The sequence below is a fragment of the Dama dama genome, chromosome 11, assembly GCF_033118175.1.
Source record: "Dama dama isolate Ldn47 chromosome 11, ASM3311817v1, whole genome shotgun sequence".
NCBI classification, from domain to species: Eukaryota; Metazoa; Chordata; class Mammalia; order Artiodactyla; family Cervidae; genus Dama; species Dama dama.
The window spans coordinates 35,936,736-35,964,533 of record NC_083691.1 but is presented as its reverse complement, the minus strand read 5'-3'; the positions used below and the strand labels follow the sequence as shown (position 1 = coordinate 35,964,533).

Here is a 27,798-nt window from a genome sequence, read left to right as displayed (position 1 = left end):
GAACTTTATCATCAGGGCAGCAGATCCATTGAGCAAATGGTCTGACAGGCTAATGTTAAAATGGATCAACCTTCTATTAAGATCAATTAATCTCAGCACAGATCACTTGATTTTCTATACTCTCCATGGTTAAGAGCCCAGATATGGGCTGAGTAAAGGTAAAAATATCCAGCCCCAGGTTCAAAGTGTCCAAAACCCTTTTCCATAAAAGCACCACCGTCTCTCACTCTGATCTCCACATAGCCTCCTTCCTGGTCTCTGGGCCTTCCATCTTGCCCCCTCCAATTCCATCTCCATTGAGCCAGATTGTGTAAAAATATAAATGCTACTATCCTAAGCCCTGCCCTTAAAATAAAAACCCAAACTCCTCACCCAGGTCTGAGAAGCCCTCCCTGAACTATTTCCTCCTCCCCACCCCTCCATCTCAAACCTTCTCTGCCGGAAGCACTCTCTCCACGCGCCTCACCTGCTCCTTGTCACTTCTTCAGACGCTTCTCCTGACCCTTCCAACAGATGCTCGCTATGTTCTTCCTGCCTTGCACTCACCACATTTGTCCTTTAATTTCATACTAAGCAGTGCAGAGAGGGCTGGGACACTGCTATTTACCCAGCCTCTTACCAATGACTGATAAGTCCTAGGCACTCAGTCAATGGTTTGAATGATTCCCGGAGTTCTCTTGAGCTACATACACACTCATTCATTCACTCCCAGCCTTTGTGAAAAACTTTGCAATATATTGGGGATGTTTCTTTCCCTGGGTTGGGAAGATCCCCTGGAGAAGGAAGTGGCAACCCACTCCAGTATTCTTGCCTGGAGAATCCCACAGACAGAGGAGCCTGGTGGGCTACAGTCCATGGGGTCACAAAGAGTCGGACGTGACTGAGTGACTAACACTTTCTCTTCTCTTAGAAAGGTGGTTTAAAACCATAGCTGTGTGTTTAAATCTCCGGGTGATTCTAAAAAATCCTAATGCCTGAACCTCACCCCAGACCATTCAAATCCAAGTCTGTGGGGGGTAAGATGCAGGTAATTTGTAACTTTTTAGAGCTCTGCTGGTGACTCTGATGTGTATCCAGAGTTAGAATCACTAGCTGCTTTCATTCAACCAGCTGATAAAAACCATGAACGGATTCATCCCAGAAGGGCCAACAGGTGAGGTACGTTAAGGACCCTCACATGGGGCGGCTATGCTGAACTCAGCCTCCTGCGAGAGTAGTTCCTACGCTCTGTCGGTTCCAACGAAGCAGCAAGAAAAAAAGAAACCAAACCAGAGTGGAAAGCATTTTCAAACTTTATTTACAACTGTCACAGTGACAAAAAGTAGTTTGAAAAAAAAAAAAAAAAATGCTAGTTTCTCCCTGAGCCTCAAAAGAGAACAGATAGAAGTTACAGGAGGTTCATCTTACAACAGGCATTTTTACTGAAATACTAGGGTTGGTTTTTTTTTTTTTTTTCCCCCAATAGGATCAGTTAGAAATACACACAAGTTACTTTAAAAAAAAAAAAAGAGGAGGCCAGACAGGAGCTCAGCCACTTGTTCAAGAGCAGCTGGGTCCCCACAGCAGGCTCACCGCTGAGGGTCCTGACTTAAGCTGTCAGCCCCTGGCCTGCTCAGACTCCACGTGGTCATACAGAGGGATCTAGCGACCAGCAAAAAATAATAAACCACCCCCATAAACACACATATACACAAAGCAGATTTGTTATGCAGTTTACAAGCACGTTCCCATCACACGGCAAGACTGGGACAGATGATACAGGGGAGCATGAGACGGGGACACAGAAACACGGGATTTTCAAAGGCAAGACCCCATCCACGGAGGGAGGCATGGGTTGAGAACTGCAGCTGTGAGGAGTGAGAGGAATGGGGACAGGTTCCCTGCGGCTGAAACAGGAGGAGAGCGAGAGCTAGAGCAAGCGAGAGAGAAAGAGAGAGAGAAAAGCTCCCTCGTAGGGCCGGCTGCAGGCCTCTCCCACTTGCCCGAGGAGCTGGAAGAAGTTATTGCCATCGGTGTATGCAACATGGACAGACAACACAGGGTAGGGGCGGAGGGGCGGGGGATGAGCATCGGCTGCCCAGAACCAAGTCCTGCTGATATAAGCTAGCCACGCTGGTCCTCCCGCCCCAGCATTCCCCAGAGCCACACTAACCTTGAGGTATTAAGTACAAGTCTACACACATGTCCCAACCAAAGGGGCTCAGCCTGGACGGCCTGGGGCCCTGAGGGGACGAGGTGGGTGCCTCAGTTGGCTGCGTTCAGCCCCAGGGAGGGACTTGAGCTCACTTCTTGGCTCCACAGTCCTGCTCTGAGATAGAGGTGTGTGAAGGGTTTCATCCTGCAATCTGCAGCTCCAGATGGTTCTTAACTGTGATAAGGAGCTCTAAGTCCACGTTAGCTTTCTCTGCAACTATAGCCCTCACAGGGGTCAAGTGGGAAGGGATGCGGCTCCCTCCCCATGCCGCCCACCCTCCGCATCCAGGAATACCAGGGAAGAAGCCCAGGATCTCATGACACCCTTGAGTTTCAAATTCCATCCCTGGGCTGCCTGTCACCACCATCCACAACTCCCAGGCTCTGCCAGCTCTCAGGACCTGCCTTAAAGCTCACTTCCCAGTGAGAAACAGAAACTCTCCCCTGCTAGCTGCTCAGCCCCCACCAGAAAAAGAAGCCAAGATCCCACGTAGGAGTGGGTATTGTAGCTGGTCAGGCTGGCTCGAACCCATGGCCAGGCTAGCAGCCACCCAAACGGCTGTGCTGGGGCTGGGAGGGTGGGGGTCAGGAGGAGAAAGGGCCAGCCCTGGAGGGAGGGCCCGCCACGCTGTGCCTCCACCCAGAGGGAGAGTGAGTCTGGGGGGAGCAGCGGAGGATGGACCTCGGTGTCCAAGCATCTATCTCGGCCCTCCAACAAGGGCGGGAGAGGCTCTCGCTATTTCCAAAAGGGCTAAGATGGGGGGCAAAGAGGATAAATCAGGGGAACGCTCAAAAGTGCAGCCTCTCAAAAAACCTCCAGATCACAGCAGGCAGGAGCATCGGCCAGGGCCCAAGGGGAGGGTCTGGAGAAGGAACCAGGAGACTTTTCTCTTTCCCAGCATCACCTCCGGCTGGCTCTGCAGGAAGCCAGGCTCCACGGCTCTCCTTCACCTGCCTCCCATTACAGACGAACACACCGGAAATAAAAACAAAGGCGGGCATTGGGCAAAATTAGAGAGAGAGATAAAGACTTTGTAGGGTGATGCCTCGGTAGCCAGAGCGCATGCTGCTGGGTCCATCTTTCCTGGCCACACTTCTCTGCTCAGTTTTCTTTTCTCTTTCATCTCCTGTTTGTTTTTCTTGCCCCAGACGCCCTCCCCCGGAGCCCACTGGAGTCACAGGGCTGCCTTCAGCCCGCCTGAGTTCAGATAATAATCTCCAAGATGCCTGCCTCCCTGCACCCCACCCCTGCTCTAAGAAGCTTCCTTTCTCAAAAGGCCTGGCGCGTAGTCACAGAGGGCTCTGCTGCCCGACATCTCAAAAAAGGAAAAGAAAAGAAAAGAAAATCAACTCAGTGATTTGCAGGTGCAGAAAGGAAGCCATCATCTGATGTGTGCAGAACTGCAGGGGCTCACACACGCTCTCCTTCCATGGTAGTGGGAAAGAACACAGTTCAGGTACAGAGGCTGTCTGGTGTGACCCCGAGGGAGCCGGCGTGGACTCTACTGCTCCTTGTTTTCACTCGCTGTCTCTTCACAGTTGTCCTGCGCATCCTCCTGGACCAAGAATTCCTCGGGGGGCCACCGGAGCTCCCCACTCTCCACCTCCCCCTCTGTGGGCTCCACCACGATGGACGGCAGACGGTCCTTCAGTTTGCAGCAGCGGTCAAAGTCTGACGGGTCAGGGAAGATCTGAAATAAAAGCAGAGAACCCAGTCACATTCACGTGCAGGACTGAGCCCCCACTGCACACCAGGGACCATGCTACTCTGCCCTGGGAACACTGGGGAGCATCAGGCAGGGGCAGGGAGCAAACTCCAGGGCAACAGAGGAAATGAGCCCTCGGCCAACTAATCCTGAAGTTGAAGGCTTTCATGGCAGTGCTACCAAATTGGTGTTTGTCCTTTTTGGTTTTGTTTTCAGATAAAAGGACTTGAGACCATGTCCTCCACAGTAAGTCACATCTCCAATTGTGGCAAGCATTTTAACTACAAGTACAGTGCACACAACAGGTGCTACAACAGCAAATTCCTCCCAAGATAATTATCAGCATTTGATGTGAGCCAGATACCAGGTATTTTATGTAGGTCATTTGCACCCAACACAGTCATGTTGAAACATAGGTGCTGTGAATGCCACTCAGGAGATACCTGGAGAAGGAGGGTGCCCAAATCATTCAGCCTGGAAAGGTGCAGTGGTAGAAGGGATTCAAACCCAAGTCTGTTTGACTCCCAAGTCCATGCCCAATACCACCTGCCCCTTAAGGAGACGGGTCCTAATCTCACTGCAGCTGTGAAGTTGAAGCCAAATCAGAGTTGAATGCACGGCCCCAGACACGGGCAGGTGGGAACACAATCCCAGGCTCCTTTTCCACCTGTGAACAACCCCTGGCTCCTTGACAGCAAGGAGATCAAACTGGTGAGTCCTAAAGGAAATCAACCCTGAATATTCATTGGAAGGACTGACACTGAAGCTGAAGCTCCAATACTTTGGCCGCCTGATGTGAAGGACTGACTCACTGGAAAAGACCCTGATGCTGGGAAAGATTGAGGGCAGGAGGAGAAGGGAGTGACAGTGGATGAGATGGTTGGATGGCATCACTGACTCAATGGACTTGCATTTGAGCAAACTCCAGGAGATAGTGAAGGACAGGGAAGCCTGGCATCCTGCAGTCCATGAGGTTCCAAAGAGTTGGAAGAGGCTGAGCGACTGAAAAATACCCATCTTGACAATTCTATACCTGAAAGAGTCTAATTCTCTTTCCAAAGTCCTGTCTACAAGGTTCCTCTTTCTAAGCCTACTGTGTGTCTTGCCCAGAGCCAGGGGAAACCCTAAACCAGGCTATAAAATCCAGGCTCTGTGGCTTCCCTTTGCACACGCTGTCCTGTGACTACAGATGACCCAATTCTTTGCCCAGCAGCTTAAGTGCTTAATCCCAAGGGCTGCTGGTCCCCTGCCACACACAGCCCTCGGGGACTCACCAGAGAGCTGGAGAGAAGAGACTGGGCTGCTGGGGCTTACAGAATCACACAGCACCTATAAGGTCATCTCTTCCCAACCTGTCCTTTTAATAGATACAGAAACTGAGGCCCAAAGGGGTCAGGAGACTTGCTCAGGGTCACATAGCTTGTTCATGGCAAAAGAAAGGAAAGTGAAACAAGGAGGAGGGTGGAGACTCATTTGAAGAGAACCTGGGGGCTCCCTGTGCCTTGCTCTGTTCCTTGGAGGTACTAAAAGGGCTCTCCTAAAACCTCAGGCCTTCCCAGCTTCTGGGGTGTGATGAGGGTGCCCAGTCTTACTGCACCCGACCCCATGAAGTGTGGTCCCCATCAAGTCCCTGACCATGTCAGAGGCCACGTGGGGCTTCTGGGAATCATGGGCCTCAATACAACCTCCCCAATCCCTGCAGATGAGTGATTATTAACCATTTATCCAATAAAGCCCTATTGCTGGGGATTAAGTCTTAAGCCAGCTGCACAACCAGGCATCATTAAAGATTTAACAAGGCTTATAAAAAGTATCGTAATGGCAGCCAGGAGGAAACCAAGGCAGGAAGGGGCTCGGCTGGGGGTGGTGGTGAAGGGAGGCATGGGGAAAGATGACCCCCACCACAGGCTTCCTCTTCCCGAGGCAGCCAGCCCTGCAGGTCTGCCCCTGGACTGGGCTGTGTGCACTAGACTTCAGTGCCGAGCAGGGAGAAGGTCACGGGGCTTACGTGGGCCCCTCCTCATTCTCTCACGTGGAGCTGGAGCCCTGCCCTGCGAGGGGGAACCAGGTGCCCTTCTGAGCACAAGCCTTGGGCGTGAGTGAGGGGAACCCCACGAGTGGGAAGTATGCTACAGTTTACAAAGATCTTTCAGACATCACCTGCCTTAGGCCTTACTGCCACCACACCACACACCACACCCCTCCACCAGGAGCAGAGAGACCCTGGGACTCTGAGGGCCACAAGGAAGAGCCAGGATTCAAACCAGATCTGCATCTTCTGAACAATGAATGGATGCTACTGGGCCAACACGCCCATTTCCTGAAAGCTGACCAAGGATGGTGGTAAGACCCTGGGCTTTAATGGCCCATCTGGCAGTTCAGCCCCCAAGATGACCATCTGGGCAGACAGGTCCAGAAGATGAACTGTCGAGTCTGGACAGTTGTTCTACATCTTTAAGGACAGAGCTGTGAAATATCAGGAGGGGATGGACACCAGGCCCAGGACAGCCCTGGACCCCTACCTCTACCCTCTGACCTCAAGCCTGGGGCTGTACCTATGCTGCGACTCCCTGGCTGAGAGAGGCGGTGACCGACTTCTAATTACAGTCGCTCATGCTGAGGAAAAGCCGAAGGGACACGCAGCAGCAAGGCTAGTGAAAGGAATAGGAGGATAACAAGCAAAGGGCATGTGGTGGAGAGCATGTGATTTCGTTCTGAGCTGAGAGGGGATATCTCATTAAAAGTAGGATGATGCTACTGATGATGGAAGATACGGCAGGCACATGTGCTGAGCAGAATCACAGATCACAATAATCCTCTGAAGTGTGCAGTGGTGTGATCACTATTTATAGATGAGAAAACTGAAGCACACAGAGGGCAACTGACTCACTCACGGCCACAGAGTCAGGAAGTGGCTGAACGGGGACCCAAACTCTGACCCACAGGACTTCAAAAGAGGCGCCCATTTGATAACACAAAGGGTCAAGACACAGACCCCAGGTTCTCACTATGTCCTTGACATCACTTGTCCAACCCCACCTAACCAAGACCTCTCAACCGCCTGGGCCTGAGTTTCTCCATTTAAGAAGTGAAGTGGCCTCTGGTCTCACTAGATGGATACAAATCCTGGGCAAACACAAAGATAATAAAATGCTTTGAGGACATATGTTAAATTCAAATTGGAATGTCCTCTTTGGAGCAGTTTCAACAGGACTATGGTAAGTATTCAACCTCTAAGCAAGAGGCAGTAATACTAACACAATAATTAAAATAACTCCAAACAATTTCATACCAGGAGCTGCACAATTAAGTCTTTTAAGTCCTTGGGGGAAGTCTGAGCATTGAACTTCTGATACTGCTTAGTTGCCAGAGAACTTTGCTCCCTGAATTGCTCAGAGCAGGCGCCATGGGGAAAAAAAATTTTTTTTAACAAAGCCTGTTAATTACTTTAAAAAAAATCACTATAGTAATCTAACCTTCCCATCAGAGATTATATTTTATTATCAGATAATACCAATTTATGTCTCTGAAAATTGTAGCTCTCTCCAAAGACAAACAGAACGCACCCAGAACCAACCAGCTTCTCATTTCCTCACATCCAGACAGAAAGCCTTGCAAAGCATAGCTGAGTATTTTGCCAGTACAATCTTATCTCTGACAGCTGCCTAAGAGGCTGACCCCAAGGAGGTCAAGATTTTTCCACTAAGTCATGCTTTTTAATCATCTAGGCAGCAGAAAAATGAGAGGTTGCAATGGCAATTTGATGGGGTGGGGAAGGCAGTGGAAAAAAGGACTCAAGTCAGACTTGCCAAGCACATGACAGGTAGGGCTGGGGCGGCAGGCCAGGCCAGCATGCTGTTTGCCTGCAGGAACTGGCAAGGGATAAACCAATTGCCCCTGTTCCAGAAAGAAAAGGCTTCTGGCTAAACCTCTTACCCCAAAGCGTCCCTTCTCCCTGGACTGGGGAAGGGGAAAAACTCCTTTTCTCTTCTCTCTGCAGCAAAGGCTGCCCTCTAAGAAGTCGGGAAAGGATTATGGGGAGGCTCTGAGAGGTACTTCCCACCCTCACCCTCCAGGCAGGACAGGTCAAGACGCACCCTCACAGCTGGAATTCTCTCAGCCCTGCCCCTTGCTCTGCCCACTAAGACTGCACTCTACAACCAGCTGTCCCCTTGGCTGCCAAGGCCGATGGCTTGGATGAAACTAAGAGACACCAAGTTCCCTTCTTTGCACGCGAAGTCTTGGCAATCACATGAACCAAGAACATCCCAGGCCCCACCTGTCTCACTGTGGAGGAACAGCGGGCATTCCAAACTTGATAATGGTGAATTTCATAAGGGACATTTCTTCACAGGCATCCTTTGCCGGGTGGCCTCCAATCCCAGCAGGCTCTGACATCTTGGGAACTCAAATGAGTTCACTCGAAAGGTCAGAGAAGCTTTAGGACCTTCGAGGAACAAACAGTCTGTGAGCTGTAGTTTGGATGCTGGAATTTCTGCCTGTGTATATCGGAGCCGTCCAATAGAACAGTATATTGGAATATGTTTCCACAATAATGGAAATGTTTTCTACTCGCACTGTCCGATGGCATCAGCCACATGTGGCTCTTAAGCACTTGAATTGAGGCTAAGTTTTTAAAATTTCCTTCCATTTTTATTAATATAAACATATGAAATATGTAAAGTCAAGTAAATATAAATTGCTACACAAGTAAAGGGTTAAATATGAGGACAGTGGAAAGGACTGTCCTCCTTTCCTCCTAGGACTGTCCGGGAAAGCTCAGGATGTTTGGCTGATGGGCCCACATGGGCTGCCTCAGAGCAGGGAAATCTGGGGTTGAAGGTGATCTCCTGGAGATGAGGAATTAGTCAGCAGGCTTTTGTTGAAAGTATAAAAGTTGCCGGTCAGTCGGCTCCCATTTCACCCACGCAAGGAAACTGAAAGGTAATACCCGAGCTCCAAAGGCCCGAAATTTGGGAGCCTAGCTATCAACTGTCTGCCTCTAAGCCAGGTGACTTAAACCTGCCTGCCTCTGGGATGGGAGAGGAGAGAGATGCCTGGCACCTAGGATGGAAAATGTGAGTGATTCTGGTTGGAACAGCTCCCCCTCCCCTCTGCCACCCCACCATGTACACTCATTCCTCAGCCATCACCCCAACAAACAACCACAACCCGAGCTGGCCACAAACAGGGTGGAGGGCTTGGCAAAGAGTTGAAAGATGCTAATAAGGGAAAGTGGACACCAGCAAATAGAGGAGATGAAAGGTGGTTAACTAGACACAAAGGGCTAATTACCAGTTCTGCAAGCTGAGATCCAAGGAGCTTGGCCATCCGGTTCCTCTTTGCTGGAGAGGAATAGAGGGAAGAGGCATGTTGGGGTGGGAGGGGGAGGAGGGGAGGTGGGAGATGAATAACCAGGTGGCTCTCCAAGGCCCCGAGAGGGATCTGCCTGAGCATCCAAAACCACACAGTGAGCCTCTTCCCTCCCTGAAGGGGGAAAAAAAACATCAACCTCAAACCTGCGATGGAAAATCTCCACTCCTGCAGGTAGACCAGGAGTCTGAAAGATCTGGCTTTTCCCTAGTCCCTGAGTTTTATTATCTCTATGACTGGGGTCAAGTCATTTTAATTTCCCTGAGCCTCAGCTGCCTCCCAAGTAAAATGAAGAAGGAGTTCCCACTCTTACAGTACTGTTGGAAGGAATGTGGAGGCCCACCCCCTTCCTTTCCTCATGTATAAATTGGGATTAATGCTCATTCCCATCTTTCAGGGCTTTGGAGAGAACTAATTACAGGTATGTGCGAACAAGTTCTGTAAATTTTAAATTCCTAATGATGGTTCTTATTAGGTAAAGCTGGGGTCCCCAGGGAAGATTTAGATTGAGGAACTGAAAAGTCTGTGGCTGTAGCTTGGGACAGGAGGAAATCAGAAGCACTCCTGGGCTTGTGCTTACAAATTCTAGGCCAGGTTCTTTGGAGAAATGGTTGTGGCTTCATCACTTCCTCCCCAGTGCCTCTCTTTTCCCAAGGCATGAGTTAGGCCAGCTGGAATGAAAGCCACTGCCTGGTCCAGATCCTGGCCTTTCAGTGGAAGCCCCTGCAGCTAGAGGTCTCCTGATTATGCATCCTTCCCTCCCTCCCCCAGCCTACTCCCAGGTCCCGCTGCCTAGGTTTCTTATTTTTCCCGGAGAACAACAATGGATTGGCCTTGTGTGTTTATCCCTCCCTAGGAGGGGCTGCTTTATAACAATGGGCAGATCTCTACCAGCATCCTGCTCTGCCAAAGGCTGAGTGAATGAGAGGCAGCTAATTAAAAAAAAAAGTGCACCCTGCTTCATCATCACTTGCATTTTACTGACTTTTCAAAGTGAAACGTGGCCAGTTAAGAACAGAAAGAATTAGAGCTTAGGGGCACAGTGGCCACTGACGGATACAGGGGACAAGCAGGAACAATCTCCCATCTCCACTGGGATGCTAGTGACCTCATTCTCCATCCTTGAGACTCACCTCACTCGAATCTCCCCTGGACAGGGTTATGGAATATCCACCTCACCCTCTCCTACCCTTCCTTGGTGTCTCTAATCCTAAAGGAGACTTGAGTAGAGATGTGGGATTTCATAACAACTGTTGGATCTCCTTCCTTTGGATTAAAGATGCTTAAGCCTCTAGCCTTGAAACTTAAAAGAAAAGGAAATCCTCTGGATAAACACCATCTCTCATAAACATCTCTCCAACACACACCCATCCTGCAAGTCAAGAGTTCCAAATTCCAATTAATTAGCACTCATTGCTGCTGATAATTCTGGGTCCAGTGAGCTGATGGGGCTTTTGGAATATTAAAGAATGTCTCTCAAAGTTCTCCAGGGTGCTAAGAAAACACTGCAGCTATCTGGCATAGGATAATTTCACATATCCACATTCTATTGTGTATACCATTATTGCCCTTTGAAAAGAAGACAAGCTTCTCAGTCATCTCAGGGTTTGGGGAATGGCTTCTCTGTCTCTCCCATTTGTTCTACCCAAGTGTCCCACAGCCACATACCCCCTTTCTCAGAAAGCCCAGACTGACAGGGCTGCTGTTTCCAACTATTTCCTCATTTTTTGTTTTAGAGACAAAAATCTTGAATATTTGGCCTGGTCCCATAGCCTTCCCATTCTTGTCTGGGGCTCTGCTACTACATGGCTTCCAAACTCATCACTGGATGGAAACAACTTTCAGGTCTCTAAGGACTTGCCTACAGCCCAGCTCCAGGGCCTCTGCTTGGCCTTCAGTCATCACCACCTTTGCAGCACACTACGAGGCCAGCCTGCTTCAGGACTTACACTCTCTCCTGATTCTCATGACCTTGCTCGAGTTTGCCTGACCTGCTAACCTCTCCTTCCCTGTGCCCTCTCTGGACTCAGTGTCCCCCTAGGTTTTTCTCTGAACTCAAGGCAGCTTTCTGGCTTCAACTGTCCATCTTAGACTGAGGATTCCCCAATTCACAGCTATCCATCCCTTTCCACCATCTGTGAAAAGTCTCCACTTGGACGACATCCATCACCTCCCACTCACCTTTTCCCAAAGTTAGGTCATCAGCTAATGTATGTCTTTAAAAGTTTCCTGCTCCCTCCCAAACAGGAGGCTTGACAGTAGGTCCAATAAAAGAGATCTGGAGATTTTAGTTGATCATAAGTACAGTGTTGATGCAAAAAGACTGAAAGAAACAGGGCTATGTTCCTAGAGGAACAGCTCCTCTCATGGAGCTGATCTACACCATCTGCACTGAGATGCCCTGCTGCGGCCTTCTGATCTCTGTTCAGTCTAAAGCAGTGGTTCTCAAAGCTCAATTCCTCAGGTCCTTTCAAGGAGAGAGTGTCCCTGGAGTTAAAATACTTTCTTCATAATACTAAGATGTTATTTGCCTTTTTTCTCATGTTGATACCTGCACTAATGGTATGAAAAAGCAAAAGTGGGTGAAATTGCTGGTATGGGTGGCTTCAATGGTAAACAATCTGCCTGCAATGCGGAGACCCTGGTTCAATCCCTGGGTCAGGAAGATCCCTTGGAGAAGGAAATGGCTATCCACTCCAGTATTCTAAGCCTATAGAAATCCTTGGACAGAGGAGCCTGGTGGGCTATAAGTCCACAGAGTTGCAAAGAGTTGGACACAACTGAGTGACTAATACTAATACAATGCAGGAGTTACTGATGGCAGTAGCAGCAAACTGGTAGTCAAAGTATTCTTCACCACCCCCCACTCACAATGAAAACAAAATTCTCCATGTCCTTGATGAAGCAGTAAAGATTAATTTTTATTAAATATTGATTCTTTAAGTCAGTCCAGTTCAGTTCAGTCGCTCAGTCATGTCCGACTCTTTGCGGAATCACACCATGAATCGCAGCATGCCAGGCCTCCCTGTCCATCACCAACTCCTGGAGTTTACTCAAACTCATGTCCGTCGAGTCAGTGATGCCATCCAGCCATCTCATCCTCTGTCGTCCCCTTCTCCTCCTGCCCCCAATCCCTCCCAGCATCAGGATCTTTTCCAATGAGTCAACTCTTCGCATGAGGTGGCCAAAGTACTGGAGTTTCAGCTTCAGCATCAGTCCTTCCAATGAACACTCATGACTGATCTCCTTTAGGATGGACTGCTTGGATCTCCTTGCAGTCCAAGGGACTCTCAAGAGTCTTCTCCAACACCACAGTTCAAAAGCATCAATTTTTCGGCACTCAGCTTTCTTCACAGTCCAACTCTCACATCCATACATGACCACTGGAAAAACCATAGCCTTGACTAGATGGACCTTTGTTGGCAAAGTAATGTCTCTTCTTTTTAATATGCTATCTAGGTTGGTCATAACTTTCCTTCTGAGGAGTAAGCATCTTTTAATTTCATGGCTGCAAGCACCATCTGCAGTGATTTTGGAGCCCAAAAAAGTAAAGTCTGACACTGCTTCCACTGTTTCTCCATCTATTTGCCATGAAGTGATGGGACCAGATGCCACGACCTTAGTTTTCTGAATGTTGAGCTTTAAGCCAACTTTTTCACTCTCCTCTTTCACTTTCATCAAGAGGCTTTTTAGTTCCTTTTCACTTTCTGCCATAAGGGTGGTTCTTTAAGTACATGTTTTTTAATACACTATGCAAAGTTGCTGCTGCTGCTGCTAAGTCGCTTCAGTCGTGTCTGACTCTGTGTGACCCCATAGACGGCAGCCCACCAGGCTCCCCTGTCCCTGGGATTCTCCAGGCAAGAACACTGGAGTGGGCTGCCAATTTCTTCTCCAATGCATGAAAGTCAAAAGTCAAAGTGAAGTCACTCAGCCGTATCCGACTCTTAGCGACCCCATGGACTGCAGCCTACCAGGCTCCTCTGTCCAGGGGATTCTCCAGGCAAGAGCACCAGAGTGGGGTGCCATTGCAAAGTTGGAATACAATATTTCTGGTATGTGTCAGAGCACAACAGTTGTCTCGCAGAAAAACACTTATGGGATTGAGTTGCAAGCTGAACTAGCTACTTTTTTCTATGGAACACCATTTCAGTTGAAAGAATTATTGACCAACGAACCATGGTTATTCAGACTTGGATATTTGGCAGACATAAGACTGGTATTTTCAAAGAAAATGTCTAATGGTGTTTGTTACCAGTGGTAAAAACTGAGGTCTCAAGCAAAAATTAGAATTTTGGAAAACTTTTATCAGCCATCATAAGCTTGACAGTTTCCTATCACTTGAAGAATTTCTGATGAGACCAGTGGAGATATTAACTAATGTGATTTTTTTTTTTTATATTACATAACAAAATGTATTAACATTTGGAAGATCTGCATAACTTGGTGAACCTATATTTTCCAAATGATCAGTACATCAGGTTGTGAAACCAAGCATGGGTAAAAGAGTCATTCAAAGTGCAAGATAGGCTAATGAATTTTATGTAAAAGTACAGAAAGTTCACTGATAAGGTTTCAGATTCCACATTACCACTAACCTTCAAGAAACTACCACTTATTCAGTTTTGCCAAAATATCAAAGAAAAATATATGAAAAGGCTATTAAAATATTTCTTCCTTTTCTAAGTACGTATCTGTATAGGCCAGATTTCTTTCATTGACTTCAATCAACACATATGAAATCACAATAAATTGAAGGCTCTAGCTGTTTTCTGTTAAGCCAGATATCAAACAGATTTGCAAAAAATGTGAACACTTATCTTTGTTTTAGAAAATATATTTACTTTTATTAAAATCATTAGTTATATTAATTAATGGTTTTAATTGTTATTTTAAAGGAGTTAATAAAGAATAAAAATGTTAAACACTCTCTTAATGTCAAAAGATAAAACCCACATAAACAAATGTATCTCTGGGGGTCCTAAATAATTTTTAGGAACGTAAAAGAGACTAGGATTAAAAAGTTTGAAAGCCAATGGCCTAGAGAAAAAAAAACACCTTCATAAAGATGACTATATGTCAAGGTTGAAGGATAATATGTTTTAAAACTGGAAAAGACTTGAGGGGAACATAAAAGGTACCTTCAAATAATTGAAAGGCTGACATGAAATCTAAGAGAGAGAAGATTTGTTTAACTCCAGGGGCCAACTAAGATTAGGATGGAGGATTTCACCTCATTATATAACATTTTAACAAAAATGATAGAATCAGCTCTCTCTCCATGACACATGGGGGAAGGCAAGGCCCAAAGAGATGCTGGGAGTCACCTGAGATGACATAGACAGCAGCAAAGCCAAGCTTAGAAACCAGTTGTCCAGATTCATAGTCTAAAACCCTGCTGTGCTGAGAGGTTCTGAGCTCCATATCACTAACCGTGTCCAAAGAACACGTAGGTGACCCAAGGTCATGCTACTGGCATTTAAGTGCATCCCCACATCTGACAGAGACTGGTCCAAGCCTCAAAGGTGGTCAAGTCTCCCCCAGCCCCACTCAGAGATGCTACAGTACCAGAGTTTTTATTCCAAGGAGAATATCTATATCCATGATCTCCAAATACAGTATATACTTTGAAAGAATTTTTAAAAATTGTCTCCTTTTACACCTGTTAAAACTGACACCTAAAACTTCTGCTATATTATAAACACCATCATTTTAAAATAAAACTTTTATGCTACTCTTTTAAATGTGTACTCAATGGCTTATAAACACCATAGCAATTTGATAGCAACCATCACCTATTTAAAAAAACCTCATGAACAAGCTCTTAAGTCAAATCATATTCCTTTCTCTACTTGAAAATATATGTCCATTCTACTGCTTCATAGAAGTTTATCTTAATATATTTTTCTGTTTGAAAGTTTTTAGTCATTAGTTTTTTTCATACTTCTCAGGAATAATATGTCTTTATTGCATATAAAGTGACTTTTAATGTTTTTATGTCCTGTGACCTTAAGGTTTAAAAAAAACAAAATTCTGGATTGTCTTACTGCAGCTATTAGTATATAAGTGATCAATAAATATACCACAAATAATTATTAAAGACAAAGGCAATTTTTCATTGGTTTCCTATAGACAAGTGGGACATATGAAGCTTTTTAGACAGTAACATTTTTAAATGGTCCATTTGTTGGATGCCCCTAAAGTTTCTACACACTGGGGAGGCACCTTAAAAGATTCAAGCTGGTGAGAAGCAGGTCCTCCTACAAAGAGGATGGAGGGCAATCTTGACCAGAAGGGTAAGAAGAGCAAACTGGTTGAGATCTGTCTTCAGGAAATACAGTTTTAGACAGCAACAGAGGGAAGCCAAAGATGTGGAAACTGATTTTTCCCCAAATGCTCTCTGCTGTCACATCCCTTGGAAAGTTTCTGTGAACCCCAGGGCCAGCTGTCCTCTGGTTTTAACACTTTGCTGAAACAAGACGTGGTGTATACACAGAACATTTATTAAGAAGTAATTTGGCATTAAAACCTCCAATATTAGGGTGCCAAGGAAAACAGCCAAAAATATTTCTGATATGGCTTTAACTGCTGTATCCAAGGAGTCAAATGAAAAAACACACACACACACACAGATATCATAATTTAGTATGAACTGATCTTTAAGAATGCTTCCATCTAAGAGTATATCTTCAACTCTGGAAGAAAACAATTCCTTCATGGTGAAAACAGTGACACCAACCACAGGAAGTTGGGCACCACCACTGTTACTCTTTCCTGTCCACACACATTGTGGCTCAGTTATATTTTTTTCTTTACTCGCTTGTCTAAAACATATTTAAAAAAAAAAAAGTTCTATCACTACATAAATGGAAAACTAGTATTTCTTATCATAGATGGTAACCATAAAATACACTAACACTTTCAAAGTTTGTCTGTATAACACTTACATTAACTTTGTAAACCACCAGGCATATGGGGGCCCTATTGGAATGTTGGCCTAAGCTATTTACCTGTTGCAAAGAACCAGGAGTCTTGCAGTATTGTTGGATGGAAGGCCCTTGAACACTGGCCCAAGACTTCTATTATGTTCAGACTGACTTCTAAGAGCCCTGTGTAGCCTTGATTCCAGGGAAGCTGTATTTCTTTTTTCTTTTTTGAGTTTTATATTGAAATATAGCTGATTAACAATGCCGTGGCAGGCAGACGGCAAATGGACTCAGCCACACATAAACACGTATCCATTCTCCCCCACACTCCCCTCCCATCCAGGCTGCCACATAATGCTGAGCAGAGTAGGGGAAGCAGTATTTCTAAACCATGACCACTCCATGAGCCAGACCTGAAACCCCAGGAAAACCCAGAGGGTTCAGGGGACTAAACATGGATCTGTTCAACCTTCATTGGTTTCCAAGCCAAGACAACTTCCCCAATCTTCCTCAAGGTCACACAGTGCTCCAACGTCCTTAATAAAGGAGATAAATAGGGGAATCGACAACTCACACATATTCATAATCCATAAAGTGTGTCAACATATCCACTATAGGACAAGAATGTCACTGGCTATTTTAGAATGCTGGCTAAATGGTATCTAAACATCATTAACTGCTATCATCTCTGCTCAAAATAAGCAATTAATAAACTAGAGGAAGATGTACAGCATCTCTCAAACACTTTAAAATAATCAAACACCTTTCTGACTCTCTCCACAAAGCCCTGCCATCATCCTACATGTATAGATTTTATATCCCCAGAGATTCTATTTGCTAAAGCTTTCAATGCTGGGAGCTAGGATATTATGATAAACTCTTTTTTTTTCTGTTTTTAAGGTAATGTATAATCAAGAAACTTAATCATGTTGAATATGTTTGATTCAGTAATTCTATTTCCAGGAATTTCTGGAAACGAATCAGACCTGTGCAGAGATTTGTGTAAAATGATGTTTAAAGCAGTGTTCTCTGTAAGAACAAAATATGCCACAACCTAAACATTCAGTGATAAGTGGTACACAGCACAATGAAATGCCATTTTACAAAGAAAACCAAATGACAGGAACATAGTCACAATATTATACAAAATGAAAAAAGACTCACTAGATTCACTCTAGCACACACAGTATTTCCTCAATTTTATTTTTTAATAAAAATGAATATAAAACTAGAAGTAAACATACCAAAATGTTTCAGTGATAGGAATGCAGGCATTTAAAATTTCCTTTGTACTTATCTATATTTCTCTAAATTTCTAGAAGGAATTAGTATCACCTTTATAAATTACAACACACACACAGACACTGTTACACCTTTTGACTCAGAAATTCTACTTCTAAGACCCTATTCTAAGACCATAATATAAACTACAAACATATATTTATATCTAAAATTATATATAAACTATCATATTATTTATAAAATAAAAATGTATACAATCTAAAAAAACTAAACAATTGGAGAATGGTAAAAAAATCATGTTGTAACTTTATGATAAAATACTGTACAGTTATTAAAATGTTGGCTTTGAGGCATTTTTAAGATAAGTTATGATAATGTGATGCTGATGACTTACATAGCATTAAGTGAAAAAGCAGAACACAACTCAGTATCTTGGGCACATAAAAATACAAGTGCCATGGAAAAGATGCTAAAATGCTAACAGTTGCAATTTAAGAATGGTCAAATTGTGGTGACTTGGAAAAAAACTTTAAAGAAGAAAATAAAAATTCCACAATGGGCATGTGTTACTTTAAAAATTTGAAAAGTAAGCATAAGAATAATAAAATACATACTTCACCAGTGAAAATGTGAAATTACTCAAAAAGGAGGGAAGGAAAAGAAAGTTTTCCTATAGTTATAGAATTCTGATCTAAAATAACTGCTATTAACATTCTGCCATCTGCCATTTTTGGTCATAAGCGAGTGTGTAAGTGTGCTCCTGTGTGTGTGAGTTCATGTAAGTGGATGCGAGTGTGTGTGTGTGTGCACGCGTGCATGTGCACTCATGTAGGCATCTCAGGCTCAGTCCCCAGGAATCAGCAGCCAAGCCTGGTGCTGCCCACACACATTCGCCTGCTGAAAAATTAGAGCTGACACATAGGGCTGTATCTGGAGAAAATGTTTAGAAATTTGGGAAAACCAAGGATTCCTCTCAAATCCAGAGATGTCTCAAGCTCTACAAAGTAAAGACAGAAGATGAATTCGAGGCACACTAATTAATTCTGCCTGGGAACCACCTTCAGGTTCAAGTTAGGAGAAAGTCAGACCTAGAGACACCCCGCCACACACACTGGACTGAGGTTTATGACTGCTCTCCTTGCTCAGGGAAATGCTCCTGATGGTGAGAGATCTGGAACCTTCCTATTGGCTCCAATACAATCCCTGGCTGAGTTATAGACAGTCGGTGTCACTTCAGCTAAATGTTTGAGTGTTTCTTCTCTACAGTTTATGTAAAAGGAGCTTCTCACAGTGCAAGGCAATTAATTCTAGCAGAGAGGGAGCTGAGGGAGCTCCCAAACTTCCCTTGAGGTCAAAACAGTCTGGAGCAACTTTTGGCAAATTTTAATTCTTTTTCTAAGACAGGTCTGTGCAACAAAGGGCTCTCCTTCAGTCAAGGAGTGAGGAGTAGACACAGGATTTGATTGACTGATAAAGATCCTCCTGAGCTGGGCTCAGGGACAAGGGAAGGCAGGTGGCGAGATGAGAGGTGGCCAAGGGAACCCCATGGCTATGAGACTGCAAAGGCGCGGAGCCCGGGCCGCTCCGATCCCCCAGTGAATGAGGGCCTGTCTTCATCCTGAGAGGATTATTTCAGGACTTGGGCCTGAGAGATCATTTCAGGACATTCACTAGACACCCAGGAATAGCTCTTGGCTCCAGTCACAAGCTTCGCCACCCAAACTCATCCCTTTTCCTCATGGTACAATCCTCCTCTCTATCCAACCTGGGAGACTAGGTCAGCATAGAGAAAAATGCTGATCCTATGAGAACCCACGCCATGGGGTGGCCAAGGTGGAGAGAGCATTCTCAGCTCAGGAAAGGGAGAGAAGAAGGGGCCAATCAATCACACAGCATCCAGTAAACAACTATTTGCCGGACTCTGCGCCCGGCAGGGTGGGAACAAAGAGCCGTCTAAGACACAGACCCTGGGCCTGCAGAGTGATGAACACACCACTGCTTGAGAGGCCTCAGGCCTAACACAGGCCCTTTGAGAGAAGGCCGGGTTGTATGGCTCCAGTGTGTGTCACGTTGGCTGGGGAAGTGAAGCAAGCTTGTTCTCTCCCTGGCGGTGCTACAGACTCACTGTTGTGACCACGGTGTGCGCGTTGTGGGGGGAGCCCCCGTGGGAATAAGTCCAGCCCTCTGCAGGCTCTCACCCAGGGGCATTCCAAAATAGTGAATGCCGTGTGTATGTGTGTGTCAAGGCCTTGGGCATGGAAGGAAGGTGCTGGATCCCCTACATAAAGTAGACGTGACCTGAACACTGACGTGACCTGGGCGCTGGCTCAAAAGGAGGCAGCACGTGCAGATGCAGGCCCAGTGCTGCTCAAAGAAACAGACTCCCTGTGCTTCTGAATCTTGTGGCTCTAGCTGCCGTGTTCTGCCTCATGTTCTTCTGAATTGTACCAAGCAGGGAGTGCAGTGGACGGGGTAGGGACAGGAGAGAGAAAACATGCTGGGATTCCAGGAATATGTCATGTTCATGGCTGGACGACTCTTGCCAAGTGCTTTGGAATTTTAGCTTTATGTCCCTCCAGGGACAACTGAGGCTTTTTAAGTCTGATGTGAAAGATGATTTCCTAGTGACCAGCGGACTTCTGTGTGCCTGCTCAGCCAGGACTCCCAAACTCCTGAGAACCATGCGGGGGTATGCAGCTGGGGGTAACCAATGAGACAGGGGCGCCAGGAGGAGGAGACAAGGGGCTGATGACACGCCTGGAGTGGCTTTGTGAGCAGGGGCTTGAGGGAAACAGAACAGAGACACACGCAGGAACCCCAGCCGGTCACGGATTTCCACACCTGCACTTACACAGGAGGGAACAGGAGAGCCAGGCTCGGGGGTCTCATCAAGAAAGGCTCAATGGACAGGTGAGTGAAGAGCAAGCGTTTCTGAGCTACTGTCTGATTGTAGAGGTTCGGCTGAGCCTGCTCTTTGAGACAGGATTTGCTGCTTCTGATAAAGAGTGAGGAGGGGGAGAAAAGGGAGTTGGCTAATGCTGGCCTTGGAGATGGAAGAGACAGAGAAAGTCTGTCCCAAGAGGGGCCAGGTGCTTCAGACCTGTCCTAATGCAGAGCGGAAAGAGAGGCTCAGACTGCAAGAAGCAAATGACAGGACTGTGGCAGAAAAGGTCACCCACTACTGTCCCTCCTCCCTGTCCTACAAAAGCCAGGACATCCCTCCCTCCCGTCTCGGGAAACGCAGGGGAAGATGCAGGAAAGCTCTCAGCGCTGAGGATCAAAGGGAAAGCCCAGAATACGAGGCACTGTGGTGCATACAGAATTAGTGCTCTAGCTCATAGCGCATCCTCCCTGGCTTCCCTTAGAAGGAGGGGAGTCCGCTGCTCCTCTGACTGGTGGGTGGACATCAAATGGTAGGAGCATGAGACGAAGAACAGCAGGAGGAATACGGGTGGCCATGGAAGGACGGTGTGCTGATCAGAGAGGAATTTAAAGAGCCTTGGAAGGATAAAAGTTATCAGATCTTGGTTCAGATGCTTGAGAGGGGACAGATTTAAATGAAGACTGAAGAGCCAAATCTCTATCTAGAACTCAGCAAGGGGGGATTATAAACTGCAGAAGCCTCAGTAAGCTGTGCTGGGGAAGCTGGGTGGCCAGGCCGAAATGCACAGCCTTTGGGTTGCAGCAATATCCATGACCAGAGGCGAATGCCCAGGACCCTGCCCTTTTCAGGGCCCAGACCAACTCAGGCACAGCACAGAAGAAGACCCAGTCAGAGAGGCATTCCAAAATGTCACAATCTAGCGGGGTTGCGGGGAGCCTGCAAGGCAGCCACTGACCTGCTTCCCTGAATTAGAGAAAGTAGGAAGGCATTAGGCAAACATCCCTATCCAACGGGCCAGAGAACAAGAAACTGACAGATGCAGTGTGAGGAGGGAGCTGCAGCCCAGCAGGGACAGAACCCCATCCTCCTTCTGAAGACCCTCCCACTCAGCCCCCTGTGTGCTGGCCACCACTTACATCCCTGCCCAAAATGTACTCTACTTTCTATTAACCGTTTATTCACCCACCTGGGAGGGTGTCGTAATTCATGCCAAGTGAGACAGCAGATGTGGACTGCACATATTGAATTGACTCTCTAAGTAAATGTTAAGATAAAACAGGGTACTGGCTCTGCCAATTTTTATACGTGCTCATAAAACAGCACTAACTCTCTAAGCACAAGAGATAGGGCTTCCCCAAATCTCTTAGGGGATAAAAAGACATCTATCTGAGTCTGTGTAGGGGACGCAGGTTTGATCCCTGGATGGGGAAGGTCCCCTGGAGGAGGAAATAGCAACCCACTTCAGTATTCTTGCCTGGAGTAGCTGCATGGACAGAGGAGCCTGGTGGGCTACAGTCCACGGGGTCACAAAGCATCAGACATGACTGAGCAGAGAGAGATGTGATGCTGAGGAGGCCATTTAAAAATTCTAAAGCAGAAGTGCAGGTGAGCAGCTTTAGAATCAAGAGACCCAACTTTACTGAAACTACCACCATTCACTTAGCACCTGCTTTGTCAAGGCCCCAAGCCAGCAGGCACCTCAGGTTGGGGAGGGCTACTGGAAGGGTGATGGTTGATAGGCACAAAGAGGGAATAAGGCATCCTCTGCCCTTGGAGACCTGGGCAAGGAGAAGGTCAGGCAGGACCATGGCAGCATCATTTAAGCTCAAATGCCACAGGCGCTGGAGAAGAAAGATGTCACATCTGGGGCAGAGAAATCAGCAAAGCTTCGTTCTGGGGAGGTCTGGAAGGTGGGGGTAACACTGACAAATTCCAGTGTGCCTATTTATTTTACGACCTTATTTCAAGGTCAAACCACAAATCTGAGATTCTGTTTCAACTGCTAAGTCGGGATTGATGTCTCCATCCCACTTTTAGTTCCTGGGAAAAGCAGGTCGCAGTAAAAGCCATGTACTATTATTACCCTCAGGAGGAATGCCAAGAACAGAGCTCAAAGCTCTGCTGCCCCCAGATCCAAGCCCAGCCTGAGCATGTACAATGGACAGACCTGGCCAGTCCCCAGAGCTCTGGTGGGAATATGTTTAATGGGATGACAGTGGCTTTGAGTGGGCCCAGAGAATACCGGTTATATGACAACTGTCAGACCAACTTGCTGCAGAGACCTGAGCCTGGCCCAAACGGAGGCAAGCCAAAGGTGCTACAAAATTAGAGATGGAAGTGTCCTCTCCAAGTCCTAATTTTCTTTCAAGGCCCCAGTCTGACTTTCTCCTCCCAAGCCTTCCCATTGCCACACATCCCCAGATTGACCATAGCTTTCCAATTGCTCCACCAGATGGCCTGTATTCCAGTTATGTGCATGCTGGTCTCCCCCATAAGCCCTGGACCCTCCTCACAATGCCCAGCATAGCATGTGACATACAGCAAGTGTCCAATAAATGCTGATTGGTTGAAGATAACCACTGCTCCCCTCTCTCTTCTCCAGGAACACCTTTCTGAAATCTCGTGATGGGCTGCACTGGAGCTCAAGGTAAGATATTTTGGAACTGGGCAGTAGTCTGCTTGAAGGTAGCAGGAACAGATCTCCTGAGAGGCTGTGAAAACTGGGCCCTCAGTCTAGCACCACAAGGGAAGATCTGAGGGCCCTTTGCTCAGGCAGCATCGAGTTATCTCAGGAGCCCAGAGGCAATTTTATTGTCCTCCGGCCCGCGGCAGCCCCAGTTGAGCTGTCCTCACCCAGCAACCATAGCACCTTTCTGTCATTACCTGCTCTATCCCTCAGATTCAACAAAGTAACCTGAAGGTCAAGAAAACTGCCCTGTAGGACCTGGCCCTTTATCCTGGGATGTGTTCAAAAGGAGAATATAGAAAGCACACATAAGATATACCGACGACTGTGTCTGGAAAGGTTCTGTGATGGAAATCTGAAACCCAGAACGAAACAAACAAACAAAAAAAACCCCTCACCTGTAACCACAAAGAGATTCAGTCTGATTCAGTGACTTGGAAACTGGTATCCAAAAACACCCCAGCCAGTGGGTCAGGAAACTTCTGCCCTCCCACAGGCTGTGGAGCCTTCAGTTGTCTCTCTCAGACCGGCTCTGAGAGTGGAAGGGAGAAAACCAACCAGGAAAGGGTATTCCCCCCCTCCCTCTGAACCCCCGCAAGCCACCTAAAGACTTCTTTCCAGCCAACAGAAGAGGCTTGTCCGTATCGACACACAACAAAGGGGCCTTCTTGAACGTCCCAAGTGTGTCTGAGGTGACTCTTGCTGTCACCTGCCAAGTTACCTTAGCAAACCTCAGCTTTCATCTCAGCTCTCTTTGATCACCCTCCCTCCATCACACCCACCCAGCTTTCTGTTTTCTCTTTCTTCACAAAAACAAACCTAGAATGGTTCTAAGGAGTGACTAGCCAGAGCAAAGTCTCAATTCCAGCCAAGAACCAACCCTAAGGCACAGACAGAGCAAGGCTTTGGAATTCGAGACCCAAGTCAGCCACTCAGTCTGAGCCTGTTTCCTCATCTGTGAGACAGAACAATAATTCCCATCTCAGAGTGACGGTCAAGACCAAACAAGTACTGTTTGTAAAGTGCATGGCCCATAGCGGCATTCAGGTAGTATCTGCTGAATGAGCCCACCGCACCCCATTCATTTTCCCCATTCAGCCATGCTACACAGTTTCCAAGATCTTCCCTTAAAAACAGACTCTTTCCTCCCCCATATGTAATGACCTAAGCACTCTTCTCAGAAATTTGAAAACAGTTCACTGCCCTGAAGGTATTTGAAGGTCCCTGTAGTGGGCCAGGCGCAGTGGAAAGCATATGGTAGGCCAGAAAGAGCACGGGGCTGAGAATCTGAACGCATTACTCAGACCACTTTTTTTGGTCCTTATATATTCTGGATCCACCACACAGGATAATCTCTGTGCTGGATCCTGGTGATCACATCCTTGAGAGAGCTACCCTCTGGGGAAAGGTCTCTTCAACTCTAAGTAGTTTGAACACTAACCCTGTTGGAATCAGTTGGTCAACCATCAATCAAAGGAAGAGAGCAGCATTGGACACAGCAATTCCTTCACCAGACCATCCTTCTTCATAAGACGCCCCTCACAGCAACGTTACTACTGCCCAAGGCTTGCCTGGGGAGGGAAGTTCTGGTCTGAATTGACTGCACAAATCACCTCCCCCTTTGCCACCATAAAGGGAAGAGTTTATAGCAGCCAGGATGACTAATTAAGAACTGGCTCACGCTTTCTGGACGCTTACTGTGTCCCAGGCACTATGACTGCCTTACCCATGTTATTTCATCATGTTGAATCTTCACAATTCTATGAGGTAAGAACGACTGTTGTCCCATTTTACAGATGAAGAAACTGAGGCTTATTGGCATTCAGGAACTTTCTCAAGGGCACATAGATCTTACAAACAGCACTCAGATACAGAAACAAGTCTACCACCAACCCCAGCAAAAGCCACCAGGCTCAAAGAAGCCAGAACAGAGCCTGTACTGAACTCACCTGGTAGGAAAGGCCATCCTTTCGGGGGTTGAGACCAATTTCTTCCATGGATGGGGTGTTCATCATCACTTCAGTCATCTCGGCCGAGCTCAGATAGTCAGGGCTGCCAAGAAACCCAGAACAAAAGTCAACAAACATACACACTTTCACATTCCTACTCTCGTGCCTTCTGCTGTTAAATCAGGAAACTGTCTGGAAGGAGGATGAGAGGTGTTCAAAACAGAACTCACAGAAAAACAAGCTCATACCCCGAGGAAGCGCCTTACGAGCCCAGAGCATCAGGGCTCTCAAAAAAGCCCATTGTCTGAAAACCACTTTGGCAAACCTCCTCTTTCCTCCTCTCTTGTACTAGTCCCCACTGGCACAAAATGACTCTGAATTTTAAGTGACAGAACTAGAAAAAAACCCCCAAACAGTAAGTAGCTGAGGCCGTCTGTCTATATTAAAACCAATTCAACCCTTCTCTAGGGAAAATGAATATTGCTATTACATAATGATAACAGGCCAACCTCAGGGAAACCAAGTCCAGTACTGCTGCCTTCCTAAATTTCTATATCTCTGGTGTTCCTTTTTGCAAAATGTCCCATATAAAGCCCCAAGGGGTCAGCTTTCCCCAAACTTCACATCTGCCATCCAAGCCCCTTCTCTAGCCCTGGCCACAGCAGCTGAAAGCTCACAGCTCGAAAAACTTCCCCTGGATTAAAAGCCTTAAGGATGCCCGGACTCTGATTGCAAAGGAAATTTCCAGAGGGGCCAAGTTGGCCCACCAATGGCTGACATGTGAAAGTGCTTTGTACTTTGTAAGCAGGATACAAGTGTTCCATTATCCTCACACAAGCCATGGGCACGTACAGGGTCCCGAATGTGTAATGCCAAATAGCACATACCAAAGTCAACGTACTCGCTACATAACACTAAACATTTTCACCATCATGCCTTTATAAATGGTTAAACATAAAAAGTAAGTAGGTCTTAGAAAGACCACAGCTGAGGAAACAGGGATACCAAACTCATCTTCATTTTACATTTTACAGTTTCTACATAGTGTAGAAATGGCACTAGATTAGGAAACAAAAGCAATAGGTTCTCCAAGCTAAGCCACTCAAGTGCTGTGTGATCACACAACCTCTCTGAGCCACAGGTGCCCTGTTAGTTACCATGACACTAATAATGCAGAGCCCACAGTTTCACAGTTATGCTCACAGTGCTCCACAGGGTGAGGGGTGGAGCACTACAAACTATGAAATGCTAATCAACTGTAAAGTGAGACCCAACCTTAATCTCTCAGGGGACAATAACCCTGATGGGCCTTGACACACATATTGGTGAGTTCTGAGTGGTCAGGGGCACACAGCCTCCAATGGCCTTGCAAGTCTCACCCATATGGTACCTGGAGGTAGGAGGGAAGGGGTGAGGGAATTTTTACTCTGCTTTGAGAATGCCGTCTCTTTTTTAATCGGGCAGGCTGGGTTGGGGGAGGGGAGACTAAGAGAGGATGCTAGGCTTCCGGGCAAGTTTGAGGTCAAGGACGAGGACTCCAAAGTCAGTTTCCTCCTGGGTTCGGGAAAGGCTATTGCCCACCCTCGAAGAAACGAGACAGAAGAGCGCCCACCCGACTCTGGCCGGGCTCTCAGCCTGATGTCCCGGCGTTCACTCCTCTCTCGGCGCGGGGCAGAAAAGTTGAACCAAGAAGCATGAACTTTCCGGTTTCTGAACTGAGCAGGACTGCGTGGAGCTGGAGCCTGCGCGGCGGGGCTCTCTGCACCCGCACCTGAGAGCGCGCTCGGGGCCGCCAGCGCTCTCCCCACGACCGCTCTTCCTCTCCTCAGCGCAGGAAGGAAGCAGCAGCCGGCACGCAAGTCCCAGCGGCCAGGGGCTCGCTCTTCAACCTGCCGGGCGCCCAGGACGCATCCCTCCCAGCTCCAATCTCAGGTCGGGTGCAAACCTCCGCCTCCCGCTGCCCGGCCCGGGCTCCTCCAGGCGAGCCCGGGGGGAGGGCGGCTCCTCCCCAGCCTCGGCCCCCAGAAAGGCGCGTCGGGTTTAGGGGCTGTGGAGAGGAAAGGAATCGAGAGGTGTAGCGAGTGATCGTGCGGCTGCTTGTGGCTTCAGTCGAGTTCCGTGTGGGGAGGGCGTTTTCCCCAACCCTCGGAGCTCTGCAAACGCGGCCGCTGCACCAGCTCAGCCTGGTGGCCGCGGGCCTCGACGCCAAGACTTGCATGCAAACAAAAAGGAAAGGGGGAGGGGCCGGGGAGAGCTGGAGCCCCCTGCGCCAGGCTGGGCGCGCGCCTCCTGCAGCCCTCCGCAGAGAGGGGGTTTTATTAGCCGGGTTCAGCCCTGACCTCTGGTTCTTCTTCCACCCCAACATGACTGTACACACACCCTCCCAGCCGTCACTTAAGTGAAGGCTGCGAGTTCACTTCCTTTGTCTGGATGCCCTCAGCACCACCACCCCCCACCCCCACCTAGGCAATCTTGACGTTGACGCCTGCACGGGCTTGGGCGGCTGGTTAGTGCCCGGTGCCCGCGCGCCGCCCGCTGCCCTCGCAATCCAGCCGGTACGAGCAGGCGCCCCGGGGCCCAGCAGCCACGGCCGCTAGATGGATGCCCGCCGAGAGCGCAGAAGATACTCACCAGTGAATGGGGAAATAAACAGACATGAAGTCCTAGGGGAGCCTGACCCACGCCCTTGTGATTTAAACACGGTCACTGCGTCCCGGGTAAGGATGTCAGCGGCGCAGAGTGGGGCGGCAGGCTGCCGGATGCGGGAACTGGGCGTTCGCTGGTCCGCCTCCGGGAGACAGCCCCACTACCAGCGATGTCGGCAGGGCAGACGAGCTCGCGG

General features: G+C 47.5%; 1 protein-coding gene across 1 annotated transcript; it reads right to left on the bottom strand.

Moving 5' to 3' along the window:
- Positions 1–1,274: 1,274 nt before the first annotated feature.
- LBH (LBH regulator of WNT signaling pathway) lies at positions 1,275–27,798 on the bottom strand. Its single transcript, XM_061155093.1, has 3 exons — positions 27,588–27,798; positions 24,957–25,059; positions 1,275–3,884 (listed from the first exon to the last, which is right to left on the bottom strand). The coding sequence occupies exons 1-3, from the start codon at positions 27,611–27,613 to the stop codon at positions 3,696–3,698; spliced, it is 318 nt and encodes a 105-aa protein (XP_061011076.1). The 5' UTR covers positions 27,614–27,798; the 3' UTR covers positions 1,275–3,695.

Bases quoted from the DNA above. Each gene is read 5' to 3' on its own strand.
- LBH (XM_061155093.1), bottom strand. From the start codon at position 27,613: ATGTCTGTTTATTTCCCCATTCACTG. The intron at 25,060-27,587 runs GTGAGTATCTTC...GTTTCTTGGCAG, and splicing joins GTTTATTTCCCCATTCACTG to CCCTGACTATCTGAGCTCGG. The intron at 3,885-24,956 runs GTGAGTTCAGTA...CTTTTATTTCAG, and splicing joins AGGATGGCCTTTCCTACCAG to ATCTTCCCTGACCCGTCAGA.